The 26,446-nt window shown below is 36.9% G+C and overlaps 1 protein-coding gene across 5 annotated transcripts in view; it reads right to left on the bottom strand.

Annotated features, from left to right (window-relative positions):
• Positions 1 to 26,446, bottom strand: part of KCNIP4 (potassium voltage-gated channel interacting protein 4) — a 1,217,739-nt gene that overhangs the window by 161,699 nt on the left and 1,029,594 nt on the right. Inside the window, exon 2 of one of the 5 annotated variants that reach the window (XM_004482470.3) lies at positions 1,458 to 1,559. The exons of the other annotated variants lie outside the window; for them this stretch is intronic. Within the exon in view, the coding sequence (XP_004482527.1) occupies positions 1,458 to 1,559 (102 nt within the window). The remainder of the gene's footprint in view (positions 1 to 1,457; positions 1,560 to 26,446) is intronic. 5 annotated transcript variants of the gene reach the window in all.

The raw sequence follows: 26,446 nt of genomic DNA, 5'->3' as shown, positions 1-26,446 counted from the left end.
GATTCACTTGAATATTACATTGGTACAAATGACCATGTTTTTTCGTAAATATCTGGTAAACTGGCAATTTTGTTTCCAACTTGAAAGGAGAAAAAGAATGGTTCTAATAACTAACATTTACCGACAGAGTAGCAATAAAAGCATCTGTGACTTTGATATCATGTGGGATTAGGACTTTGGTATTATTATTCCGGAATGTGACCACCTAGGTTGCTGATGCTATGCTATGATTTGTGAGATGGTATGCATGGCTGCAATAAAAGAAAAACAAAAAAGTAGTGTCTCTCTACCATGATTTTTATCTTTGTCCTTCTTCCTTCCCCACAGAATGTAAGCTCTAATAAGACAGCTCTTTTCTAAATCTGTTTTATTCACTACTCTATCCTCCAGGACAAGGTACAGAGACTGACATATAATATATATTTGTTGAATAAATAAAAATAAATAAAAATAAATAAGTCATTATGTTATATTACCCGTGATCAAGGAATTGAAACAAATTATTATTCTATTCAGACTTTTCACTGTATATATTAGGTTGTTTGAGGTTCTTCCCATATTTTCTCCATTTGTGTTGTGGAGGTTGGTGGAATTTTAAAGTATTCACATTTTCAAATCATTAATTGAGTCCATCGGTTCCTACGAAGTGACAAAATGGCATGGTGGAATACACAGTGCAGTACTGAAGAATTATAGACCCATACTCAGGATATCTCCCATAGCTTCTTAGCATTCCATTTCCTCACTGGCAAAAAATGACACCTTCTCTGAGTCTATTATATGATTTATTTGATGCTTGAAAACAGTGTGAGTGTTTGTAAACATAGTGTTATACAAATGCATTATATAAGTCATATACAGCATCTTTAAAAATTAAATTGTGTTTCGTTTCATGTGTTCTCTTTTTTCTATGTGCAAGAATGTCACAGAATTGGAGAGAAAGAAGATGGAAGAGAGAATGAGCAAAGAAGAATCAGTTTTAAAATGTTTTACCTCTCTGTAGCAGTTTTTCTTATCTACTGATATTTTAAAAGTTAGGCAGTAACTAAATTATACACCAAGTATGTGTGAATCAAGAAATTTAAAGATATTGTGGTTTTAAGTGTCCAGCTTTTCTGCTAACGAGTTAGTTAATAAGAATGCCAAGTTATCTGAAACAAGTCATACAGTGCTTCCCCAGCCTTAATACCAAACAAAACTTTCCAAACACCTTAAAGCACAGGCTGAAGCTCCTGTCACTAATGCTGTGCTGTCAGTCTGCCAAAAGGAAAACGCATCATAATTGCACAGAAGTTCTCCCGGGTATTTAAGTAAATACAATACATCAATAGAGTTGCTTTTTGCAAAATATAATATATTGCTTCTTTTCCGATGCAGAGAACTGTGATGCATGCAGACCTAAACAAACTAAACCAAACAAACAGTTTGGGAAAAAAACAAAAACAAAACAAACTTGCTTTGAACAGCAGGAGACGACGTTTTGGCAGCTGAGCAGGGCAAGAGCTTCATGAGCCGCTCTTTAATGCTGCGCTTGGCGCTGTTCTGGGCGTAGAGGAAACCTAGAAGATACACGATCGGTTCTGTTAATGCCGTCTGCCCAGACAACCTTGGGCTTACCGCAGGGTTTATCAGAGGAGGCCGGGCAGGCAGGAGAGGGGATGCAGCCATCAGCTCAGGCAATCACAGGCAGTGTATGGGGACCCCAAGAAGCAAAAAAAAAAAAGATTTTTCTTTTTTGGTCGTTTTTTCATTGTTTAGGTTTTCTTTCCAAACCCTTTGTCTTATACTACATTCAAGGTAACGATTAGCAAAGTGAAAACAAAATCAAGCAATTCAATCTACTGAAAATCAAAAACAAAATTTGGTGGGATTTTTTCAGGCCTTACTTAGATCAGGAGCAAAACAAATCACTAAGAGTTAACTGGATTGAAATTTCAATATTCAAACCAGAATGCAGGGCCCACATGACAATTTTCTGTTCTCATTACTCCTTATATCTGATTATAGAGGAGAGAGATGTGCTGCATAAATCATTCATATTGCAATCACCTGTTAGTACGTTTGCCTTCCCTGAAAGTGAGAAAATAGATGCCCTTGAGATGCAGCTTCATTAGCATACACTGACATGCCCAGAGATATGAAAATCCTTCATATTTTTCACATGTGGACAGTAATGAATGGGTCTCATTCAAGCAGAGTAATTCCAAAAGAAGTGAGGTGTGTTTGCAAACTGTTAACCCAGGAAAAGACAGGAAGTGCCTTCAAGATAGATGGGGAGGATTTAAGAAAAACCAGTGCAGGCTGGGTGGGTGTTATGGATTGAATTGTGTCTCCACAAAAGATAAGTTGAAATCCTAAAACCTAGTATATTATGGAATGGGGAACTCTTTTCTTCTTGTTCACTACTCTATCTGCAATACCTTACACAGTGCCTGGTATTGAACTAGTGTTCATTCAGTATCTTCTGAAAGCATCTGACTATAAATCTTATATGATGGCCCACAATGGGCAGATTTGCTCCAGGGCTATAATTAGCAGATGCAACCGCATGGTCTGCTTCCTCATAATGTGTGAAGCAGTTCTCCTCCTTCCCTAAACGGGCAGTTGCACATGAGGACGCTGTGGTAAGGATGATTCTGACAGGATTAGGAGTTGGAGCTGTATTACCAAGCCAGAAACATTAAAAGAAGATTGCTGGCAAAGGTGAGCCAACCATTGAAGTGTCTTAGAAAAAGGACATTTTACCCCCAGCAAGATTAAGCAAATGGAAGATTAGTTAATGTTACACCACAAAAGCATTTATTCATTTAGTCAAAAAGCATTTATTAAATAATGGCTGTTGTAGAACTGTGGCTACACAGTGGAACACAAGGAAAAGTCCTTGCTTTCCAGAATGTAACCACCACATTTATCTTGGTACCTACTATGTTGCATAACAGTTGATTTGTCAATTTCCCTTGCTAATCTCTGAATTCCTTGAGGGTAGGAATCGGATCACTCACTCATTCACTCATTCATTTATTGAGTAACTACTATGTGCTAAGAAATTTTCCAGGTGCTGGGAATAACACAGTGATCAAATTAGACCGAAAAATGCTATTTTTGTGGACTTTACAATGTAATGGGGAAAGACCAAATAATAGACAAAAATAATTAGTTTATTATATAGTATGCCAGACAGCATTAAGTACTATCAGAAAATAAAGTAGGGAGGGGCCTAGAGACTCTTCACAGTAGCCAGGGATTGGGAGCTGGTGGTGAAGCAGGTTAGTTTAGGAAAAGGCAAGACGAGTAGAAGACCTGATAGAAAAAGATGGCCATGAAACATGTGGCCATGGAATCCCACGTGGAAGCCTCCTAAGGGACCGAGAAGACTGCCAGAAGGACACAGCGAGAACCCAGTCATGAGAACCCCATTTGGAACAAGATCTCATTGGGGTCAAGAGAAAGCCCTGGATACCCTCAAGGGGCCTCACCATTGGGCCCCTCAGGGAACTGACGGGTGGGATAATCAATCAGCACAGCCAACAGCTAGGGCCCCTCCCCCAAACATTTGCAAGGGAAGGAATAATAATTAATATCTCTCTCTCTTTGCCTGGAGGAACCCAAACCTACATCTGGGAATGCGTAATCTGTTTATTTTCTCCCTTTTCTGTTCTTTTCTCCCATTTTCTAAATAAATTACTGGCCTAACTAAACTGGCTAGTTCTTAAATCCTTTTATGTAACATACCCAAGGTCTAGAGAAATCCATCATCCTCTGACTTCCCCCGACTTCAGTGGGAAATTGTACTTTTAGATACGGTGACTGGGGAAGGCCTTACTGGGGTTATATTTGAACAAAAGGAGATGAGAAAGTGCTGTATTTTATCTTGTATATGAACCTAGCACAGTGTATTTCACATATTAGGTACTCAATATATCTTTATAGACTGGTTAATTTCACACATGTATTAATTCTTTCAATTAATATTAATTGACTCAGTTGTAATAAATGGAATGACTTCATTAATTCATTCAATTAAGGTTAATAGCTTAAATTAATTGGCTACATAAGTCTTAATATCTATTCACAAATATCTTCACTTAGAAGTCAAATCCAAGTGAACTCCCTTAGCCCTGCTTCCAGAAGTTAAAACAAACTACAAGTATAATAGCACTTCAAAAATCTGCAACAAGGCAATAGAAAAAGAATTAAAGATATGTGTGCAAATACATAGTCCACTTTAATTGTAATAAAGCCACATGAAAATGCAATCATTCTTGACAAAGGAAAAGGTTTCTTCTTGCAAATCCTGACATTACCGAAATAAATCACCCCCTCATCATCTTGGTTGCCCCCTTTGTTTGATGCTCCAGATCTCAATAGTGGTAAATGTGAGTGGTCATTTTTCACTGGCTGCTTTTTCTGTTACACAAGAAATGCCATTACAGGCAAATGTCAGGTTTCATTGGTGAGCGATGGGCCATGAATTATGAATTCAACAAGTACTGATGATGATAAGAGAAGCAGTAAGCTCACCATAATGAGAAGTATGCTTGTCTTTCCCCCTTTTCCAGTGTAATAATGGATAGCAAAAAACTAATCTTTTCTGTGACTCTGCTTGAGAATAAAGGTTCTGACTCTATAATTCACAGCCCTGTTCAGCTTTCATCTCGTGCTTTTGAATTATGGACATGGTTTTCCTTCCTAGATTTTAAGCTTGTGGATGACTGATGGAGGAAAATGGCTAAGAATGGTTTCACAGACACGGTGTCTTCCCATGGACCAATAACTATGAATAAAATCACCAAAGTTTCAGAGCCACTGTGGTCCTATCTGTGTCCGCCTTCATATCAGTGATGAGCTCATTAGCAGTGCTTGGCTGTTGGGGATGGGAAATACATTCTTCGCTTGTAGCAATTGTGAACTTATCTACCTTCATGCCTATTTTTAAAATGGTCTAGCAGCTCATAAACACACACACACACTCAAAGTTCATGTTATATTTTCAAATTCATTCCTAAAAATACTGGGTCCCAGATTATTTGGGGTTCATACTCTGATGGTATTTCTTGCTGAAAAGCGCTGCCAAACCAGGCAGTTGTTATTGTACCTGGTAGTCATACCCAAATTGTCAATCTTTAGGAAAGGTACTGTGGCAGTTTGAGATTATTTATGAATCCCCAAAAGAGGGATAATGTTTGTAAACTAATCTATTCCTCTGGGTATGATACTCTTTGATTGTTTTGGATTCAGCTGAGATATCTCTGATTAAATTATGTTAAGATTAGGGTTTTGATTCAACTGCCTCATTAAGGCATGACTCTGGTTGAGTCCTGACCCCTTGGTGGGCTGATACAAAGGGACACTCACTCAAGAAGTCACACAGGAAGAGACAGAGCTCCATATACAGAGAAGAGGAGATAGCTTTGTTATGTTTTGTCCTGGGCCACTAGGGAGAGCTGAACCATTTGCCTGAGAGTTTGCAGTTGAAGAGAAGGAGCAGCTAAGCAGCAGGTTTAAGTCTCAGAAAAAAACAAGCTCTATGCCATACTGATATGGGAAGCCCCGAGAGACGTGCCTTATGCCAGACTGGAGCTGAGATCTAAAGAAGTTAGGCCCAAGGAGCCTTAAGAGGAGAAGGCCCAAGAGACCAGGCAGAGATGCCAGCCATCTTGTTTCAACACGTGGCAACAGACCTTGGTGAGAAAGCAACCTTGAGTTATACTCCTTAGGGGCTTGTAACTGTAAGCTTCTATCCCAGATAAACACCCTTTCTAAAAACCAACAAATTTCTGGTACTTTGCTTCAGCATCCTTTTGATTAATACAGGTGAGAACAGTGGTAGCTGAAAATGAGGGGGAAATGCCTACATTTAATTTGGTAACATTATGAATTTGGGAGGCAGAAAACTGACCTTCCTAATTTACCTAATTGATTTTCCTGAGTCTAATCACTGATACATAGAACTGGATGGAATGATGGATAGATAGATAGATGGATAGAGTAAAACTGATACATAAGGAAGTTGCCTTCTATATATCAGTTAATACAGAAGAGGCAGCTAAAAGGTGATGTCTCTTTGTCTCTCTCTCCCTGTCTGTCTCTGTGTCATTCTCTCTGGCTCCATATTTCTCCAGCTCTCTTTGTCCTTCCATATCTCTATTTGCCTCTTTCTTCTCTCTGTGTTTTTCTCTGCTCTCTCTCACTCACTGTGACTCAGGTCATCTTTCTCAATCAAGCCATGATCACATTTGCTGTTCTTTACATTTGTGTGGATTATGTACTTCATGAACATTAACATGGAGTACAGAATAATTATTTTACATTATTTCTAGACAAAAGTTAGTGAACAATTAGATGGTCAACAGCTACAAAGCTTTTCAAATTCAGTGCTGTTGTGATTGTCCACATTCCCACCCTGTCATCTTGGGGGAACAAGCCAAGGAATACTAGCAGAAGGTAACACCATCCACTTTGGAAAAGCCATCCACTTTCTTTAAAATCCTGGATAAGTTCCACTGTTGAAACCTAATTGCCCTTTATTCCTCTGAACAAATTGCCAGTTCTACTTATGTGGTGATATTCTTTGTGTAGGAACTTTTAAATTGTAGCAAAGATGATATAGATAACTAAAATATAAGTATGTGGAGGCATATTAATGGCAACATTTGTAGTAGAAAGACTTGGTTCTTTGGAGTCAGAAAGAACTGGCTTAAATCTAAACTCTGCCACTTTTTGTTTGCGTGAGTTTTCACGAATATCTTAAACTCATTAAGCCTCTCTGATCTCACCTGTATAACTGATTAATAATAATGCCAGCTTTCACTGTCTATGGGGCAGTTACCAGGTTCAAATGAGGTTACATAAACACAGTTAAAACACAGATAATATTTTATTGTATCCGGTGGATTCTGGTAGAATTGTTTTTAAGGTTCTGTACATAAAGAAATAGTTCCAAAAAGACAGTAGCACCATTTTTAATATAGCAGCAATAAAATATCTCCTACAGCCAAAATTCTATTTTGAGTGTTGCCTCTTTACTAATAATTTTATCCTAAGCCTAGATTAAACCTAAATTATACTGCTCTATTTTCCTCAAGCTAAAACAAATAATTCATGTTACCCTTTTTGTTTTATATACTTTTTATTTTGAGCATTTCTAATAATCAAAAATTATAACTTCATATTTCAAATATTCTTTAGAATAAGCCAATCATGTACTGAAAATCAAGAAGCTAGCCACAATTAAGTGAGGTTGATTCTTTTGATAAGAGGCCAAAAATATTATGAATTGATTTAATAAGATTTAGAGTAATAAATTTTATTTTCTTGTCAAAGTGTTTATTATATAATCAATCTTTATTCACGCCCCCCTCTATGTTAATAAGGGTGCATCCTTAAGTATAGTGTCTACTACTCTGTTCATTTTTTGATTACCCAACTACCCAATCATTGCTCTCTAATATGCTTGAAAGGGCTTTTCAGGAAAAAAAAGAAAAAAAGAAAGAAAAAACCAAAACAACCTTGTTTCCTTTTGTTCATTCCATTCAGTTTCTTTTAGTATAATATCATATAAATATTAGGTACTTATTTTTTAAGGTTGAACATGTTTTACCTTTTGCTGTGTGGTGGTCTAAAATTCTTTGACACTCCTTCAAAAGATGAGGCTAATTCCTATACCCCATGAGTGTGCTTGGACTTAGTGACACATTTCTTACAAACAGAGCAAACCCCAGTAACATTCATAAGAGACCCACAAAGTTTTTATAAGCATTACATGAGCAAGAATACTGATAGCATAGTCTGAAAAGGACAGAATAAAGGTAAAATGAAAAGAGGACTTTGTAACTCCAAGCAGCAAGAACAGACCGAGAAAAACTGTTCATATGAATACAACTACTATCATTAATAATAATAAAATAAGGATGACTCAAAAGGTAGAAACAAGAGACAAGAGGGCAGAGCCAAGAGCAACAGAGAATTGTCCCATTGGACCAGTACCTCCTGTGTGCCACCTCTTCCCACTTTTTGACAGGAGTGTCTTCAGCAGTTATCCTAGGTTTGTCCCACCACTACACACTGGGTGCATGGGAGGAGGGTAGATATCTTGTCTCTTTAGTTTCACAGACCAACATATTGAGGGGAACAGTATTCAAGGAGATGTCCTTAAGACATGACATCTAAGGAGGCTCATCTTCCTCTAGATGTGATTTAGATAAAAAGATTCTAGATTTTTAGCCAGTATTATAATAGAATGAGACTTTCGAGAACTTTTGTGGAGGAGGATAGTGAAAGAATTTTGAAAGCAAAAGGATGGGAATCCCCTACATTTTCTGTGTGACTTTTATTAAAGTTAAAGCTTCTTTGAAGATAAAGTGAAAAAAATAAGACACTGGGGGAACATACAGAAGAAATTGTTTTTGTTTGTAATAAGATAATAGATCTTATGGTATTGAAAGATGCAATAACAATTTTTATTTTACTTTAAAAAAAAGAAAGTGAAAGGAACATAAATAATTTGTAAGCAGAGGAAGACACCTTCTTGTTTAAAAACGAATCCTCTTTCCCAACATACCCTCACTCAAATTATATCTTTATTTGCCTTAAAATAGAAATGGAGATATTACTTCCACCAGGAAATTTTCCTTCCCTGATCTACCTACCTCCAATCTGAATAACCTTCAAAACCTCTCAAAACACTCAGCGAGAACCCTTGTTACATCAGTCACTCTGGGTAACGGCCATAAATTTACATCCCTTGATCCTCCTCTAGACTCTGAGTCATCAAGTTTATTCATCTTTGCTCCTCTTGAACATTATCAACATCATACTTGGGCTATAGAGGTATAGTGACAAATACGTAACTAGCTGAGGTCATCTATTTTACTATTAGTTAAGCAATCTGTTCATCCATATTAAAAAATACAATTTATTTATTTGACAATTATTTATTGAACACTCACTAAACTCTAGCCCCTGTTCCAGGCACTGGGGACACATTAATGATTAAACTCTTATTTTTATAGAGACTGTCTTTGATCAGGGGAGGCAGATAATAAGTAATAAATAATTATATTATACAGTATGTTGGAAGTTAATTAGTGCTATAATATAAGAGAACAGGAAAAGAAGGATGAGGGGTGGTGGAGTATGAGTTACAATCTTAAATAAGGTGTCACCAGGATGGATCTCAAGGTGGTTTCTGAGTAAAGACATAAAAATATGGTGAGAGAGAGAATTGTGCAGATACCTCATAGAACAACCAGAGCAAAGATGCTAAGTTGGTATTATATCTGGCAGATTGGAGGAAAAGTAAGAGGCCAGGGTGTCTGGAGCAATTTCGGGAAGGGTGATTTGAGTGAGTAATGAATTCAGAAAGGTTAAGGAGTTTGGGGGTTTGAGATAAAGTCCTATACAGTCTTATAGTCCATTATAAGAATTTGGCTTTTACTCCGAGTGAAACAGGGAGAAAATGGATGGCTGGTGAGCAAAGGAGTGGTTTAATCTAACATGCTTTTTTCAACAAATATTTACTGAGCACAGTCTAGTCATTGGCAAAAATAAACATAATCCTGGCTCTCTGAAAATGTATAATATAATGAGGAAGGTAAATATGAACAAAGAATTAAACAGAAAAGGAAAGTCCTCTAAATTTCACCTTGAATATGATCTTGTCCTAAGGAAAGATGGAGATAATTAATGCCTAAAATATAGCATTCTAAGAACAATGAGGAGAACTTTCAATGTGCAAAGTTCTCTACAAGCATTAAATCATTTATCTTTCACAGGAGGCTGATGTGACAGGTATTATGATGACATCCAAATTACAGGTTAAGAAATTAGGTGTTGGGTGATGCCTGCAGCTTGTAAGGGGCAGTGCCAGGATGTGAGCACATTTCTACCCATCTAACTGCTGGGACTCACATTCTGACTAATATACTACACTGACAACAGCTCCAACAAAAAATTAGACTGCATCACTTATTGGATGTGTTTAATTGTGCAGCCTTCAGCTACTGGATATTTGTTTTACTTATTGTAAATTGTAAAACAATTTTTACTCCTTCAATTATGCTTTTTAACTCATCCTGTCTTGAATATAGTTCTAAAAACTTGGTGGCCAGAATCCCTTTGCTAGGAATATTGCCTCTTTTTCCATTCTTTTGTAGGACATCCATCAAATTCCTGGAAGTATTAAAAAATAATATTGCAGTAAGAGAAGCACTAAGAGATCCCATTTCTTCATCTGAAAAATGGGGGTAATAATACATGACACTTAACTAATCTTAAGGAAGTTAGGAGGTGAATGAAGCAATTGTTTCTGAAAAATCTTTCAAATGCCAGTAGAAATAATTTATAATCCATTATAACTTGCAATGTGAGATACTACTTTTCTGTTTTCAGTCCTTTTGAGTTACCGTATTCAATCTTCCTCTTTTAACAATGTATTTATTGTAGAAAATCAATAGCTCATTAATTTAAACAATAAATGTTTATTGAGTATAAGCCAAGTCCTTTGTTAGGTACTTGTGATAAAAGTCAAATAAAATGCCCAATGAAGTTCAAGAATTTACAGTTTTGTGATATCAATTCCTTGTCCCCTGGTTGCTCATTAGAATCACCAGAGTAGCCAAAAAGAAAAAAAGAAAAGAAAAGAAAAATAGTCACGTCTAATCACTCCAGACCAATTAAATCTGATAATTTAATGTGAAGCCAAACTTTAGAACCACTGCTCTGTTTTGGGCCAATCTGTTGCCAGGTAGGTTTTCTGAAGTGCTGTAGCATGTCAGTTACTATTTCATTTGAGCCAGTTCACTCATTGGCATTACTTTGTGGGTCCCTGGCTGTATTTAAGTTTGTGACTCTCCTCTAGGTGTTTCTAAATGGATGTCAATTCATGTATTTTCAAAAACACTAGCAAATACCAAATTAAACCTTGGCCTCTGTGGTGGTTTTAAAGTTTATGTACCCTAGAAGAGCAAGCTTTTGAAGTTACTCCATTCTTGGGGGTGTGGACCCTTTGTAAGTAAGATCTTTTGATGAAGCTACTTCAGTTAAGGCATGACCCACCTCATTCAGGATGGGTCTTAATTTTTTTTACTGGAGTCCTTTATAAACCATGATGAATACAAAGAGAGAGAAAGCCACAAGAGGCAGGAGGCTAAAGAGAAGGGAGAGACCAGCAGACTCCACCATGTACCCAAGGATCGCCAGCAGCTGGTCTTTGGGAAGAAAGCATTGCCTTGATAATACCTTGATTTGGACATTTTTCTCAACCTCAAAATGGTAAGCTAATAAATTCCCACTGTTAAAAGCCAACCCATTTTATGGTATCAGCTTTTAGTAGCACAGCACACAAAAACATAGATTTATTCATCCCCTGCTTTATAGGACACTGATTTCATACCTAGAGTCCCCCAAATCTCACATGATGCTGAATGTAAGATGCTTTCCTCATAATACTGGTGGTTTTGGTGATTTGTTACCAAGCAAATTATTTCTGGCTAATTTAATATACTTAACATTAAAATTTGAGTGGCTTCCTACCTATGTGGAATTTGCATATTTTATATTGTGAACTTTATGGTTAGGCAAATCTGTCTAAGAGTAAGCATTCACAAAGAAGTAGGAATAAGAATCCTCTACTCTTTGTTTCAAATTAATATTTATGAAATATCAGTTGACTTTCCATATCACTCAGAATAATAGCCAAATTTCCTATGATGGCTATAAAATATCTGCCTACTCTACCTCATATGCCTGTCTCATCTCCTTTTTTAAAAATATTAACTTAATGGTGGTTTGTGATGGATAGAAGTTCTTCATTTTAATGTAACCCATTTGACCATTTTTTAAAAAATTAGTTCTTTTTGTCTCTTAAAAAAACCTTTTCCTACTCAAGATTATGGCAATGTTTTTCTCTAAAAGGGATATTGTTTAGCTTTTTAATTTAGATCCACAATTCTTTTATAATTGATCTTTATATATGATATAAGGTAGGGGTCAAGACACATTTTTTTCCATGTGGAAATCCAATGTCTCATCTCCTTTTGTAATTCCCTCACTCTGCCCTTGATCCATGCCGGTCGATCTGCCTGAAATGATCTGATCTCAGATGTACTCAAGGGCACTGCCCGATATCCTTCAGGTCTTGACTCTAATATTATCATCTCAGGGAGGCCTTCCCTGATTGATTCTCTTTAAAACTGTACTGTCATCTGAATATTCCCTTTTCCTCTTTCCAGTTTCATTTTACTCCATAGCTTGGGTAACCATATAATTTATTGTCCAAACTGGAACACTACTGAGAGTGAAAGAGGGCATAATTAATAATGACATGAGGGCAATTGGCATAAGCTGTGACTTCACAGGTATATTAGGATGCCCTATCCATCATACCTGCTGCTGTTAACATAAAATTAACTTTACTTAGTTATTAATTTATTGCCTAGCTGTTCCCACCAGCTGGTAAATTCTATAAGGGAAGGGATATTTATGTTTTTACTGCTTATCCCTAGCAACTCATTACCTGACACATAGTAGGTGCTTGATAAAAAATACATTGAGTGAATAAATGTAACCTGTGGGGGATGTGGTTCATTGATCTTTATATAAGATAGCTACCTTGATATGGCTACCAATCATTTTGGTCCTTTTATATGATAAGACACAATACGGGGCATTTTTACATACATTATCACTCATTCTTACAATAACCTTGTAAGATGGATATGATCCTCAGAGATTTTAGATAACTTGCCCTAAGCCCATCAGCAAGTAGCTAAGAATTTAAACTCAGGTCTACATCTCAGTGCAAAAAAGATGCTTGCGCATTCTTTTCAGTTAGAAACTAACGTAAGTGGAGACTTCCAACTCATCAAATCCATTGAAATGATCAGTACTTTCTAGTCACAATAGCGCTAGCTTCAACATGTTGAGGTACAAAAATATCCACAAATTATACCAATCTGGACTCAGAATAAGTCATACCCAGTAAAACAGAGTAGGAAGAAAAATTCCCTAACACTTTATCTTAAATTTTCTATCAGCACAGAGAAAAATCAAGGACAACAAGTCAACATCCCCAAGATATATATGAGGAGCTTTTGCTGCTAATTTGATTTTTAGTAACTAACGCTTTAGGCTGACACACAATGTAAAATATTGTCCTTGGCAACAGGCAGCTCTGTCTGCTGCTCAACATTTTTATTTATTAGAAACCGAGCCAGGAAAATGCAATGTTGAAATTTATCACACCAACTCAGGAACTATGTCTTGATGAAGAAAAATAATTTCATGACAAGCTTGTAGATATTGCCTGATACCATCTTATAAGTAACTATATTGGCCACATTAAAATGTTGCCGAACAGAACTCATTTGACTTATACAATTTGTATGCAAATTTGAAATAGTACCATTTGTATTTTATGTGCAAATTTGAAAAAATGCAATAGTTTATTTTTCTGTTAAATTTTTCAAGAATCTCATTTCACAGCTGGCAGACCGAATGAACCGCGACTTGTTTAGGATATTGTTCTAGAACAATGCCCCTTAGAGCTTGTAAAGAGAAATTCTGGCCATCCTTAGCCTTACGGAAATGTCCAATTAATACCTTAAATTACTCGAAGTTATCAAGAACATGTTCTTCAAATAAAACACAAGCCCTGTGTAATTCACTGTGACCAGGTTTTGTCCTAAACATAATGAGACTAAACGTAATCCTGAAAACTCAACAACACTCGATTCATTCTACAAATATCTATTGATGCTCATTAAATATGCATTAATGTTTCTCTTCCCAGGAATCTTAAGGTCTTCTTAGGAGAGAAGGTGGACTTTTGAGAGATAAAAGCAAAATAGTTTAGAAAAACAATCACTTCATTCCAGAGACTGATCCTCTGCTTACCTCTGTCATTCTGGACTCGTTACATTGCGTTCAAGCTATCAGATTCTCTGGCTCTGCCAGATCTCCATGAAATTGAGAGGAAGGGTGCTTAGAGACTAAAACCCACAACATTTTAGGCACCCACTATGACTAAAAATTGATAAAGTCACATTTCAAATACTGTCTTATATAAGCTTTATAAGAATCACTTTCCAGTGAGGAAAAAGAACCTAGGAATGTTTTAACTTGTCCCCAATCAGAAAGTTAGAAAGTAATGGAGCTTTTCTATGGACCTGGTCTGTCTGAATACTAAGGCCACCCCATATACTATTTATGTTTTGTTCATCTCTGCCTCCCCAGCATCTTCCACTGACTACTCAATCAATATGTGTTTGTTAAATGAATGAATCAATGCTGGTTGAATTTCAAAGGAGAAAAGGAGGATTCTTCTATAAATAAACCACGATTTTTTTCAAGGTTCCCAAAAACAATTGGCATTTCCTGGAACAATCTGAAATGCCAGATCCTGGCAAACCTAGCTGTCATTTGGAAACAATAGTATCCAGAAAGCTGAGCCTTGAAAACTTACAGAGACACACCTGACTTGGAGGTCTTCTTATGTTAGGCTGCTGGCTAATTCAGTTGGGGTGGAGGAGGTGGGGGAAAACCCAGGGCTGCCAATGAACTTTAATAGTCTGAGAAAACAGCGCAGTTAAAACACTCTCAGATCATAAAAAGGAACAGATGGGGATTACGAAACTGAGATAAGATGTTCTTTCAGAGAGAAGGCAATATCGTGCTCCTGGGCTAAAATTTCACAGGAAAGTTGTAAAAATGGCTTCCCGGGTAAGGAAAATTATGGATCCTATCTCATGCTCTGGGTGAGTAAAGCCATTGAATTCAATACGACCTCAGTGCTAGATAATTTACCTGATACAAGACCGATTTGAGTTTGGTGCAGGCTTCAGGGTTTTGAACTGAAGTTTGAGCTTCATGTTGATAGCCACAAATGCTATTTAAAGTGCTATCTTACATAGTACTATCTAACTTGATAGTCAAAGTAGTTCTATGAGATAAGCATGTTTATTATTACAGTCCATATTTTGCAAATGAGAAAATTTTAGGGGACTTAGAAAAATGGAAAGCTCCAAGGGTGTCTGGCTGACACTCTTTTTCAGATCCTCTCACACCAAGCTACTCTTCTATGTTCTTGTTACTGAAAATGAGGTCCTTGGACTAGCAACATCTTCATCACCTGGGAGCTTGTTAGAATGCAGAATCTTTGGATGCACCCCAGAGCTATGGAATCAAAATTTGCATTTTAATAAGAGCCTCAGGTGATTTGTATGCACATCAAATTGTGAACAGCACTGTATATATCATGCCATGTTAGTCACCTGGAATGCCTCTACTTTGGGAATCTTAGTGCAATTCATTACGATTAAGGGTTAAGTAGAGGGCACTATCATAAGAATAAGCTGTCAATCTATGAATCTTTTCAAAATGTAATCAGATTCAAATGCTATGAGATTATAGACCCTGATTCTTGGTTTTGCCACTTACAATGTGAATTTGGGCATATTTATTAACTCTTTAAGCTTCAGTCCCTCACATGTAATTAAGGATATATAAGCACCCAGGCCACAGGAGGGTGTTGTGAAGGTCAAATGAAATGAATACTCAGTGTTGGCACATAGTGAGCATGCAATAATACTCATTGTTTAAAGCATGATATGCAACAGAGGGTCACTCTAATTATCTGCCTTACCAAGGGGAAAAACCCACAAAACTTTTAAAGAGAGTCTTTTAGTTCTTTAGTAAGTAAATATTTCAAAGGCTATCACAGAGACTAACTTCCTGTTAACACTGACCTATGGAATTCCATCAGGTGGCACAAAGTCATGTGAGTTTCCAGGGAATTTTCCAAACATGAACCCTTGATACATTTTCCAGACTCCACCTTTAGGATTATTAATTTGTGTCTACATGCTAATTCTAAGAGGCTGAATTATTAGATAATAGGATAGGACTTGAGCTCTAACTCTTAGGGACCTGTAAGTCTTGATTATTCTGGGGCTTGCAAGGGGTTCCGGTGAAAATAAGGAACATTAGGTTCCTCCACTTCAATAGCCCTCCCCATCCTGCTGGGGCAGTTTGAAGAACTGGAGGTAGTTTGAAGAAAGGAATTGAGAATAAATGAACTGGCTCTGTTGTCCTGGTTTGACAGAGCCAATATGAATATATGACTTTTCTTGTGAATGAGACAAGAAACACGAAGAATGCTTTATTAAAATGTCTTTAACCAAGTTGAATAATTATTAGTTAATATTGTGCCATAGTTTTTCATATGTGAAGATTTTCCCAGCCTCAAAATATATGGTATATAGTTTAAAATTAGTTATCATAAACCAGTAGAGTAAAATTTATGAGGCTAAACCAGTATGCTGCTCTTAGGTGCAGAATCATTATACTTTATAAAGTTCCAAATTCTTAAAATAAAAGTTGAGAATAGGATTTGAAAACACTGCAAATTATCAAAGGCATAAAATGAATTTAGCAATGCAACACAAAATATAATTAGAGTAGCTTAATCCTCCTTCTTGCTTTTCCTTCTGTAACAGCAATCCCATATCCTTCCATAGATATTTATTTTGCACCATTATTTGATTTTATATTCCCAACCCTTCAGTGATTTCTACAGGGCAAATATTATTGTTCACTCCATTTTATAGTTGAGGAATCGAGGTATAAAGAGGTAAAGTGAGGAACTCATAGTTACAGATTAGAGTGTGGGCTCAGGGATTTAAAGTTGATCTTCCTTCTTAGCCAGAGCAGGCTCATTCCATTACAGCTCATTGCCTTCTCCTTATTATAGGGCCATGTGTTTTAATTAGCTAAAGAAGGGTGCATTTTCTTTTCATCAATTTTCATTAAAATAAAAGCTAATTTTTTCTTTATCATGGACTTTGAAGATAAAAATAAAAAGTTATAGACCACAGTTTCCAAGCATCTAAAACTAAAGATTTTAACTTAATAGAGAATAATTATTTCTTTAAGAACTAAAATAAAACCAAACTGGCCTTTTTAAATATTTCTACATATTTTTAAACAGCTGAGAATTATCTTCAAGCTATTGTAAATTAATTGATGTATTTCTTTACCTAAACACTTTCACTTTCTGCTTCTTTCTTAAGCAATTTTTAAAATATCTGTTCTATTTTTTTAACTTTTGAAATTCTCAGTTATTTTTAAGCTAATTGAGATTTTATTTTTTAGGTTTTGACTTTTGTATACTTTTTTTATTGAAAAGTTTGTTATGTTTTCTTCAAACAACATTGAATTTTAACTTTTTATTGCTTTATTTTGTTCTATTTCTTTGTCTAAGTTCTTATTAGTTTGCAGCATGGTTTACTCTTTTTTAAAAGTTTTGCAGCATACCTTTGCTTCTTTTTTAGTTTTTATACTTATATGCCATCAACATTTGTCATTTTTACCTTATATTGACTCTTCTTAAGACTGGACTTTTGCTCTATTTTAACCACTTAAATAGCTCTCATTTTGATTTATTTTCACTTGTTCCTGGTTGTATTAGTCAGCCAAAGGGGTGCCGATGTAAAATACCAGAAATTGGTTGATTTTTATAAAGGGTATTTATTTGGAGTAGGAGCTTACAGATCCCAGGCCATAAAGCATAATTTACTTCCCTCACCAAAGTCTATTTGGAGCAAGATGGCTGGTGACGTCTGCCAGGGTTCAGGCTTCCTGGGTTCCTACGTTCCTGGGGCTTGCTTTTCTCTGGGTTCAAGGTTCCTTCCTTCCTAGTGCTGGGTTCTCTTTCCTCTGGGTGCTGACTTCCTGGGTCTTCATCCTCAAACTCAATATCAGAAACCCCCAACCCTGTTCTTCGCCATGTCCCACCAAGGGGTGAGGATGCAACTCCCTAATCATAACTCAGTCATGCCCAGGTACAGATCAGATTACAAGCATAATCCAATATTTCTTTTTGGAATTCATCAATTATATCAAACTGCTACACTAGTTTTAACTCAATTTTGGTTATCTTTAAGAATTTTAAGCTAATTCTGATTTCTATCATCAAGTGTGTTTTCTTTTATTTAGTTTTAGCTCTTTACTGTATCATAGGAGCTAGAAAAAAGAGATCATGAAAGTGCCATAGGGGAGTAGAATGTGTGATCTAAACAACAACGGAGGTAATGGGGCAAAATGTCCTTTCCTTCTTTTGCTTGCCCATCTTCTGTCCAGAATAAGTGCTGCAGTACACTTCTGCTTTGTACTTATTGTATCTCCACAAGACACACAAGAGTCATTTAATAAAAACCTACCCAGGAGAATAATGATCTGTAGGGATCGCAGGGGTCCATTAGCAACACAATTTATTACCACAGTGTGCAAGACACTCTCCCAATAACATTCTATGTACTAACTCATTTAATCTTCACAATAACCCTAGTGGGAAGCATTATCATCACCCCCATTTAACATAAGCACATGGGACCCAGAGAGATTTTAAGTACCTGCCTGGGTCCCTCATAAGTGGTAGCTGACAAGACTTGAAGCTTTGTGATTTATCACTGGAGCTGGGACCCTCAAGATTTACTTGCCCAGTGTCTGGCCCTCCTGTACTAACTGGTCCATAAGAGGCAAGTATCACAGAGAAGTGATACCTTTATAGAGAACATTTATGCCATCACCATCTAAAATGCACAAAACGTATGTGTCCTTTCATCAATCAATGTAGGCTAGCTAATAAAAAAGGAAAAGTCTGGAATGTATCTAAGAAATTAATGATATACCGGCAATCCCTTTAATTGCCTGAGTAGATTACTTCTAGCAGACTGTCATCAACCCCTCCCTGCTCTCAGGCAGTCCTTGCAGTCCCACTCTATTAGATTATCAATTTTAAATCAACCACAGCAGGTGGTGCCTGGCTCTCCTTGATGGGTTCCTCTCAGTTTGCCAAAGATTTATGGAGGCGGCATTTTAAAGAATCACATTTACCCACTGAGCTAATTTTCTTCTCAGCTAGAATTCTATCCATTCTTTAGCCCTGAGTAAAATGTGAATGGAAAACAGAATCAACTAAATGTAGAACTTTCTACTTTCTTTATGTGACTTTTTACTTTCCTCTAGTAGAGCTGATTCTCTGCTCTCATGGTCAAACTACTGCCACCCAGAGTTGAGATTCAGGAATTCAAATAATTTTTTCATATATGCTCGATTTTATGGGGTATTATTGAAATGTTAACATTGGCTTTACCACACACACACACACACACACACACACAAACATACATATTAATCAAAACCCTAGCAATTCCCTTTGGGTGTGACAGTCTTCCCTTTGGAATTGTTAGCTAATTATGCACTAAAGACTCAGAAACCTTCTAGAATTTTCTGAATACAAATAAACACTGCAAATTCCATATTTTCTCTGTCTTTATTTATTATGTGGGGTGCTTAAATATAGCAGAGAACAACTTTATTATAGATTTTTGAAATTAATACCAAAAAATACCAAGGTGCTACACAGCATTTAAACAACTCATATATTTCTCTAGCACCCTTGATTGGAGAGTCCTTTAAAAAAGCTTATTTAATTAAAGCTTAACTATTTTTTTCCTGCAACTTGATTAGAAAATGTTCAATTAATAATATATTTCTTAAAAATTTACAATAATTTAAATTTCATGAAATTCATGCAAGTACTCTTTGACTTCAAATATACTTTCCTTTTTTCCATCTAAATAAGACTAAGAGGTTGTCATCTTACTCAGGTTTATCCTTAGTCATCTGAGGATAAGTAGTAAAGAGACAGTAGTCAGAGGTGTTTTTGTTTTTAAGGTAAGGAATGCATTTTCCAGCCAAAGTCAGTCATTAGGTGATGTTATTAAGATTGAAAAATTTTAAAAAGCTGGACGAAATGGAGCCTGTAAGAATTCTACATACAGGAGGCTTCCAATAAGCGTTTGCTGATGGGGTATATGACCATCAACTGGGAAGCAACAGTGATTTTGGAGGTTGCTCTTCAACATTATCCACCCAAGTGATGGCAAGTGAAACATGTTAATGTCCTTCTGGTCTATGCTGTCCCATCCTATTCAGGCCCTTGTTTCCTCCTGGCTGGATTATTACAATAATCTTATAACTGGTCACCCAGACTCATCTGCAGCTCATATTTCTACCAGAATTGTCTTTCTAAAGCATAGTTCCCACATAACAAGCCCACATTTAATTACTTAGGCAACAAATATTTCTGAGTTCCTGTCATGCCAGGAATTCCGCTAGAGCCTGAAGATACAAGAGACAATACACTCAAATTTTCTATTGCTCTATTGCCTATCAGATAAAGTCCAAATTCCTTTGTAATAGGCAATAGAGGCCCTCCAGCAATTTTCAGTCCCTCTCACCCCACCCCCCATCTTAGTTTGCCCGGGCTGTTGATTGGCTTAAGCAGGAGGAATTTATTGGCTCACAGTTCTGAAGGCTAGAAGTCCAAAATCGAGGTATTGGAAAGGCCATGCTTCCTTCAAAGTCTGTCATATTCTGTAGCTAGCTTTCTGGCAATCGTCTGTCCACATGGCATTCTCTCTCCGGCTTCTCCTACTTCTGGCTTCTACTTCCATGTCCAATTTCCTTTGCTGCTAATGACTTGAGCCATAATGGATTAAGGCCCACCTTCATTCCATTTGGGCACACCTAAACTAATAAGAGCATTTTCAAATATCCCATTTAAAAATGGGCTCACACCCACAGAGAAGCAGATTAAGATTTGAACATGTCTTTTGTGTAATACATGATTCAATCTCCACGCCCCCAGTCTCTATCACCAAATGTCTGTATGTGGTGGTTTCAGTCTTTTGTGGACCCCAGAAAATCATGTCCTTAGAACTCATACATTCCTGTGTGTGTAAACCTATTGTAGGTGGTGACCTTTGATAAAATTATTTCAGTTAAGGGCTTTTGATTATTCTTCCCTCCCCCATCCCTTCAGAACCTAAGGTGACCACTAAGTTTCAATTTTACAAGAACACGGTTCATAGTTACACGCGTTGACATTGAGGGCTTGACATTAAAATTGAAAGCTTGATACTGATGGGGGCTGACTGCTACTTATCACTCAGCAAGCCAAGCTGCACTTGGCTTTGTGTTTCTGTTGAGAGAAATCATAGTCCCTGTCCTCATGCATTTGTATTCCACAAACCAGCCCGGGTCCCAGGAAGCAGAAATCTACTTAGGGGAGAGATTTAAAATGTATTGCTGTTAAAAAGATTTTGTTGACCTGGGCCTCTAAATAAAGGGGGGGGGGGGGGGGGGGGGAGGGCAGGTTATGCTTTGATTAGATTGCAGAACCCAGGGTAGGTCTTAATCCTCTTACTGTAGTCTTTTATAAACTGAGGAATAAAAAGCCACAGATACAGAAAACAAAAAAACTTACAGAGACAGAGAGGAACCCAGAAGCTGAGAGAGAAGCCTCCAGGAGCCAGAAGCTAAAATCAAAGCAACACACAGCTGAGAGGAAGCCACTTAAGCCATGAGCTGAAGGCAACAAGATCCAGAGGAGAGAGGAGAGATGAGGGGACACTGCCATGTGTCTGAATGTCCACAGCTGCAGCTCAGGAAGAATGCATCTTCTGATGCCTTGATTTGGACACTTCAATGGCCTCAGAAGTGTAAATTTTTAAATTAATAAATCCCTATTGTAAAAGCCAATCCCTTTCTGATATATTGCTTGGTGGCTTTTAGCAAGCAAAATACCATACTAGTGTTATCATATGGGGCTAATTTTTGTCTCCCAAACATTTTTGCAAATTATAGCCAATATAGCCACTATTCTTAATATCTCTATCTCTTCTCTCACCTGTGGAGAACCTGTCTTCCTTCAATTTGAGCTTTTAGATCCTTGCCACTGCATACTATAGTGAGGCTCAGTGAATCTGTTGGATGAAGGAGGAGTCCAGGGTAATTTAAATGTTCTGGATAGGCTCTCTGGGTGAATTAAGAGGGGGAACCATTCAAAGGAAATATAGAAGGTAGAAAGACAAGTCTCCAGAACTGTGAGAGAATAAATTTCTTCGGTTTTGAACCACCTAGTTTGAGGTAGTTTGTTTCAGCAGCCTTAAGAAACTAATATGATATCTAATTAATTATGCATATTAGTTATGACAGCTCCCTCATTTCAACTCGAGGTCTTCCTGTCATTGTTTTTTAAAAAGTTTAGTAGTTTGAATACTAACTATGGTCGTTATTCTCTACTCATCCTATTCACTGTGCTGAAAACTGATTTAGGGTTTGTTTCTTTACACAGCTAGAAGCTGCCCTCTAATATTCACTTATTGTAAGTCTAGTGGGAATTCCCTCAAATGGATGAATTAAGATTTATATTAAGCCATATATAATCTATCATTTTCAATAGAGAATAGGTCAGGGGTAGTTTTGCAAGTGAGACCAGGTTCTAGTGAAATCCCCTCAATGAAATTTTCCCAGATCCTTCTCTTCCCGTGCAGTGTTATTCATAATTATAATAGCTGCCATTTGTGGAACTCAACAAATGCCAGGCTTATAGAGCTGTTTTGTTTGGGCATGTTACTTAATTTACTAGGCCTCTGTTTCTACATAGGTAGAGCAGGGAACATAATAGCACTTTAGTTCTTAGAGAGTTTAAGTGACATAATTCATGGAAAGTGCTTAATGCTGTGCTTATCTCTTAGTGAAAGTTCATATATCATATTTATTGTTATTATTGGATATAACTTTAACCACAGAAATTTGTGATATTTGCCAAATAGAAATACCTAATATCCCACAGGGCTTGTGATTGTGGGATATAAGGTTAAATTGATTACAATTATTCTAGATAAAATGATTTGTAGCCCTTAAATATTGCATTATAGAAGAATAAATATTGACATGGGAAACTATTCCAGAACCATTGCTAAGTAGGAAAGTAGGCTACAAATGGTTTGCTCTTCAAATATACTGGAAAAGCATCCATCAAAATATTGCTAATGATTATGTTTTGATTATGGGATTTAAAATTTTTGTTTTATTTTACTTTTGTGTTTTTCTGTTTACCACTGTCTCTCAGAGTAGTATTTACGTCACTAAAGGGAGCTATTCAGAAGAAATTCACTGTCCTTTTTATTCAATGTATAATACTTCGCATTATTACCACTCCACATAATGAATAATTCACTAACCTAGCAGCTTGAGATGTTATAATATAATCTTCTTTCCCCTAAGCTGATAATATACAGCCACACATAAGAACAGAGATCATCACCTTTAAGTAGTCCAATAGATAGTCCCATCAGGAAACAAAAAATTTCCACATGTTCTCAGCTCTTCTTAGACCCTATGACTAAGGTCATAAGGACACCTTAGTTTGGCATTTAAACCCTAATTCCAACCTTCTTCCCTCTTGCCTGCCTCCACTATAAAGACTGAAAAACCAACACTAAATTCTTTTGACTTCTTTCCAAACAGGAGTGGCAAGGAAGTATAATTAGTGCAATGAGACATAAATTGATATCTGCTATTTATTTTTTGGGGGAAGTCAGTGGGTAGAACTTTGTGCTTTGGTGATAAAATGACAACCACGACTAGCACATCCATTTCCCCCTTCGAAATGTCCAGAGAGTAGATGCAATTGAATTACTCAAATTGTCTTATAACCATGAGGAAAGGCCAAGATATTCCACAGATACCAGTCCTGACATCATTGAGCAATTGAATCAATATCACCAAAAAATCCTACTTTCAGTCTTTTTATGAAGTGAGAAAAACAAGCCTCATTTAACCACCATTAGGCAGTTTTTTAGCTTTTGTAACACCCAAATATTCCTAACCAATACATCATTCTTACCTAATGCCCCTAGGCACCAGACTCTGTTGGGTTTCTCTTTCGTATCTTTTGTTATAATCATGCTTTCCTTACTTTCAAATTGACATGGATTTTCCCCACTGACTCACATTGCGATAGAGTGGTAAATCTAGTCCCCAAATTGGTTGTGTTTGATTCAAAGAAAGAGAGAAATAAACAGTCATATGTTGAGGAAATGGGGCTTTTGAGCACCATGTACAACTTTTGTCAATCACACATTGCCAGGTAAAAACTAGCACCTTCATAAATATCATCACCCTTCACATCTACCTCACAGTGCCTCATTCACTTCCTCTCCTGTGCAGCAATCATTAACACTACTACAGGACAGTGGGACATGGGGCTAAATCTGGCAAAATATGTGACCATCACCTAGGACTCAAAGAAGAAATGAGGTAGAGCATGCCCCCCAAAAGTTCAGGAGAAATATTTTACTTCTTCATTTTTACCTCCCCACCCCTCCCCCCCCCCCCAATTTTAGCATCTCCCTGGGTCCATTTTCTAGGAGTTCAGTGACCGCATAACAGTTTCTGATTCACTGAAGTCTGCACTGTCTTACTCAGGTTATCTGTATCTATGTAATTATCTCTTCCTACCTCACCTCTCCAGTAAAACTCCCCCTTATTGTTTGGAAAGCAATCCGATTACATTGTATCAGAGCCTCTTGCCTGGCTCAGACCATTTTGAGTGTAACATGGTTCCTAGAGGTACTTTTTGGACTTTGTTGCTAAGGGAACCTCCTACCCCAGTCTGATAACTTGATTTTTCTTCCTGGCAAATTAAATAAGAGGTTTCTAGAGCCCTAATATTCTGTGAACTTAACAATGAGATGCCTTCTTAACCAAAGAGAAAAAAAATTAGCTACAGTGGGAACTATGTATGTCTAATTTAAGAAAAATACACATCTGCTATATAAGAGAAAGAAATAAATGAAACAATGAAATTTGGATTTGTTTTAGCCAGTGCTCTCCATGGATTTCTCACTGGGCTACCAATTCCTCTTAAACAAAGAAATGGCCTATTTGACTTGAAAATTACAAATTATTCTTGTTAATAGAAATGGCTTCTATAATACAGTGTAGTTCAATGACTAATATGGATACTATTAAATAAGTGTCAGTTAACTCTGATATAAATTTTGTTAGCTTATAGGCACTAATTTCTGCTCATGATACTCACTTTTCATTATTCACTAGTCAAGAGCCACTTTTGGCTTACAAGTTTTAACAGAATGGAGGGAACCCTAATAAACGTGAGAAGAAAGGGGGCGATTTTATTTGTTTTACCAGGTCTGCTGTCTTGAAATGGGTTAAAGTAATTTTAAAATGTTATGAACAAAGGGGAGGAAGTTTAGTAATTTTTGGTAATAGTTCACAACCTCAGAATTCTTTGGCCTCATGGCTCATTTTAAAAGATGAGTGCAGTGAAGCTGTATTGCATTGTCACATCCTTCTCCTGATATCTTGATGAATCATATTGGCTGTTATTAACTGAGATGTTACTCCCCAAACTTCTTTTCTGTATTAAGAATGTATCAATGTACAAATGGCCTTTGCCCAGTTGGTTCGTACTCTGCTTTGACTCAGAAAATAATTTCCAATATTTTTCCATACAAAGTTGGCTTATAAAATAAATTTTTGAATGATTCTATCATCTACCCAGTGGCAGAAACCAGGAAAATTGGAAACATAATAGAACATTTTTTTGCCTTCAGATTATTGTTTATGTTGATGCCAGAATGAATTTTTTGAAGCAATTTTCTAATCATATTCTGATTCAGCTCACAATGTGACAATGGCTCCTCGTAATCCTCTGCTTGGCAAGAAAAAGCCCTCCCTAATTTTGCCCCCGTTTTACCTGTTAATTCTTACCTCTTGGCACACACTCCCCCAAACTAGTGCCTTTTTAGTCCTGTACTACTTTTGGCTTTGAGAAGGCAGGAAATATCTTGCATCTCTGGGCTTCTCTGTAGTAAACACTTCTGTCATGTCCACAGGACCAATCTGACCCTTGCCCTTGGTTTCTGGGGGGTAATCCACCTGATAGAAGTGTCATTGCTTAGGAAGAGGCTGACCACAATGGGTCTTAGGTAAGTCTGGCCATACCTAATAGTTTTAGGGTGGGGATTGGCCATGGCAGAAAGATGAGCCAAGTTATTTAAGGTGGGAGCTTTGGGTCATATGGTATCAGTAAATTTGGAAACTGAGTTCAACCAATGACCAGTTACTCAATTCTGCCCATGTATGAAGCCCCCAAAACAGTCTGGTCTCTGAAGTTCAGATGAGGGTTCCTGGTTGGTAATAACCTATGTGTATTGTCAAACATTGATGCTGGGAGAGTAAAATGTTTGGGACCCTCCCAGTCTCTGCTCTCTGTATCTCTTTGCTTAGTTTATTTTAATTTAGCACACTTGTATTCTTTCCTTGTAATACACTATAACCAAGAGTACAATAGCTCTTACAAAAGAGAACAATGAGTTCTGTGGGTTCTTTTAACAAATTATCAGATGTAAGGGTGGTTTGGAGAACCCCTGAATCTTTGCAGTTAGGTTAACTCTAGGTAGTCTCTGACTAAAATGTCTTCTCTACCTTATCCAGTAGGTTAAATATCACACATGTTTTAAAAATCAAGTTAGCCCAGATTAAAAGGAAGATGTAAATTACCAGTTTTTGT

Source organism: Dasypus novemcinctus, chromosome 1, assembly GCF_030445035.2.
Source record: "Dasypus novemcinctus isolate mDasNov1 chromosome 1, mDasNov1.1.hap2, whole genome shotgun sequence".
Classification (NCBI taxonomy): Eukaryota; Metazoa; Chordata; class Mammalia; order Cingulata; family Dasypodidae; genus Dasypus; species Dasypus novemcinctus.
This window is presented reverse-complemented; position numbering and strand designations above follow the sequence as displayed.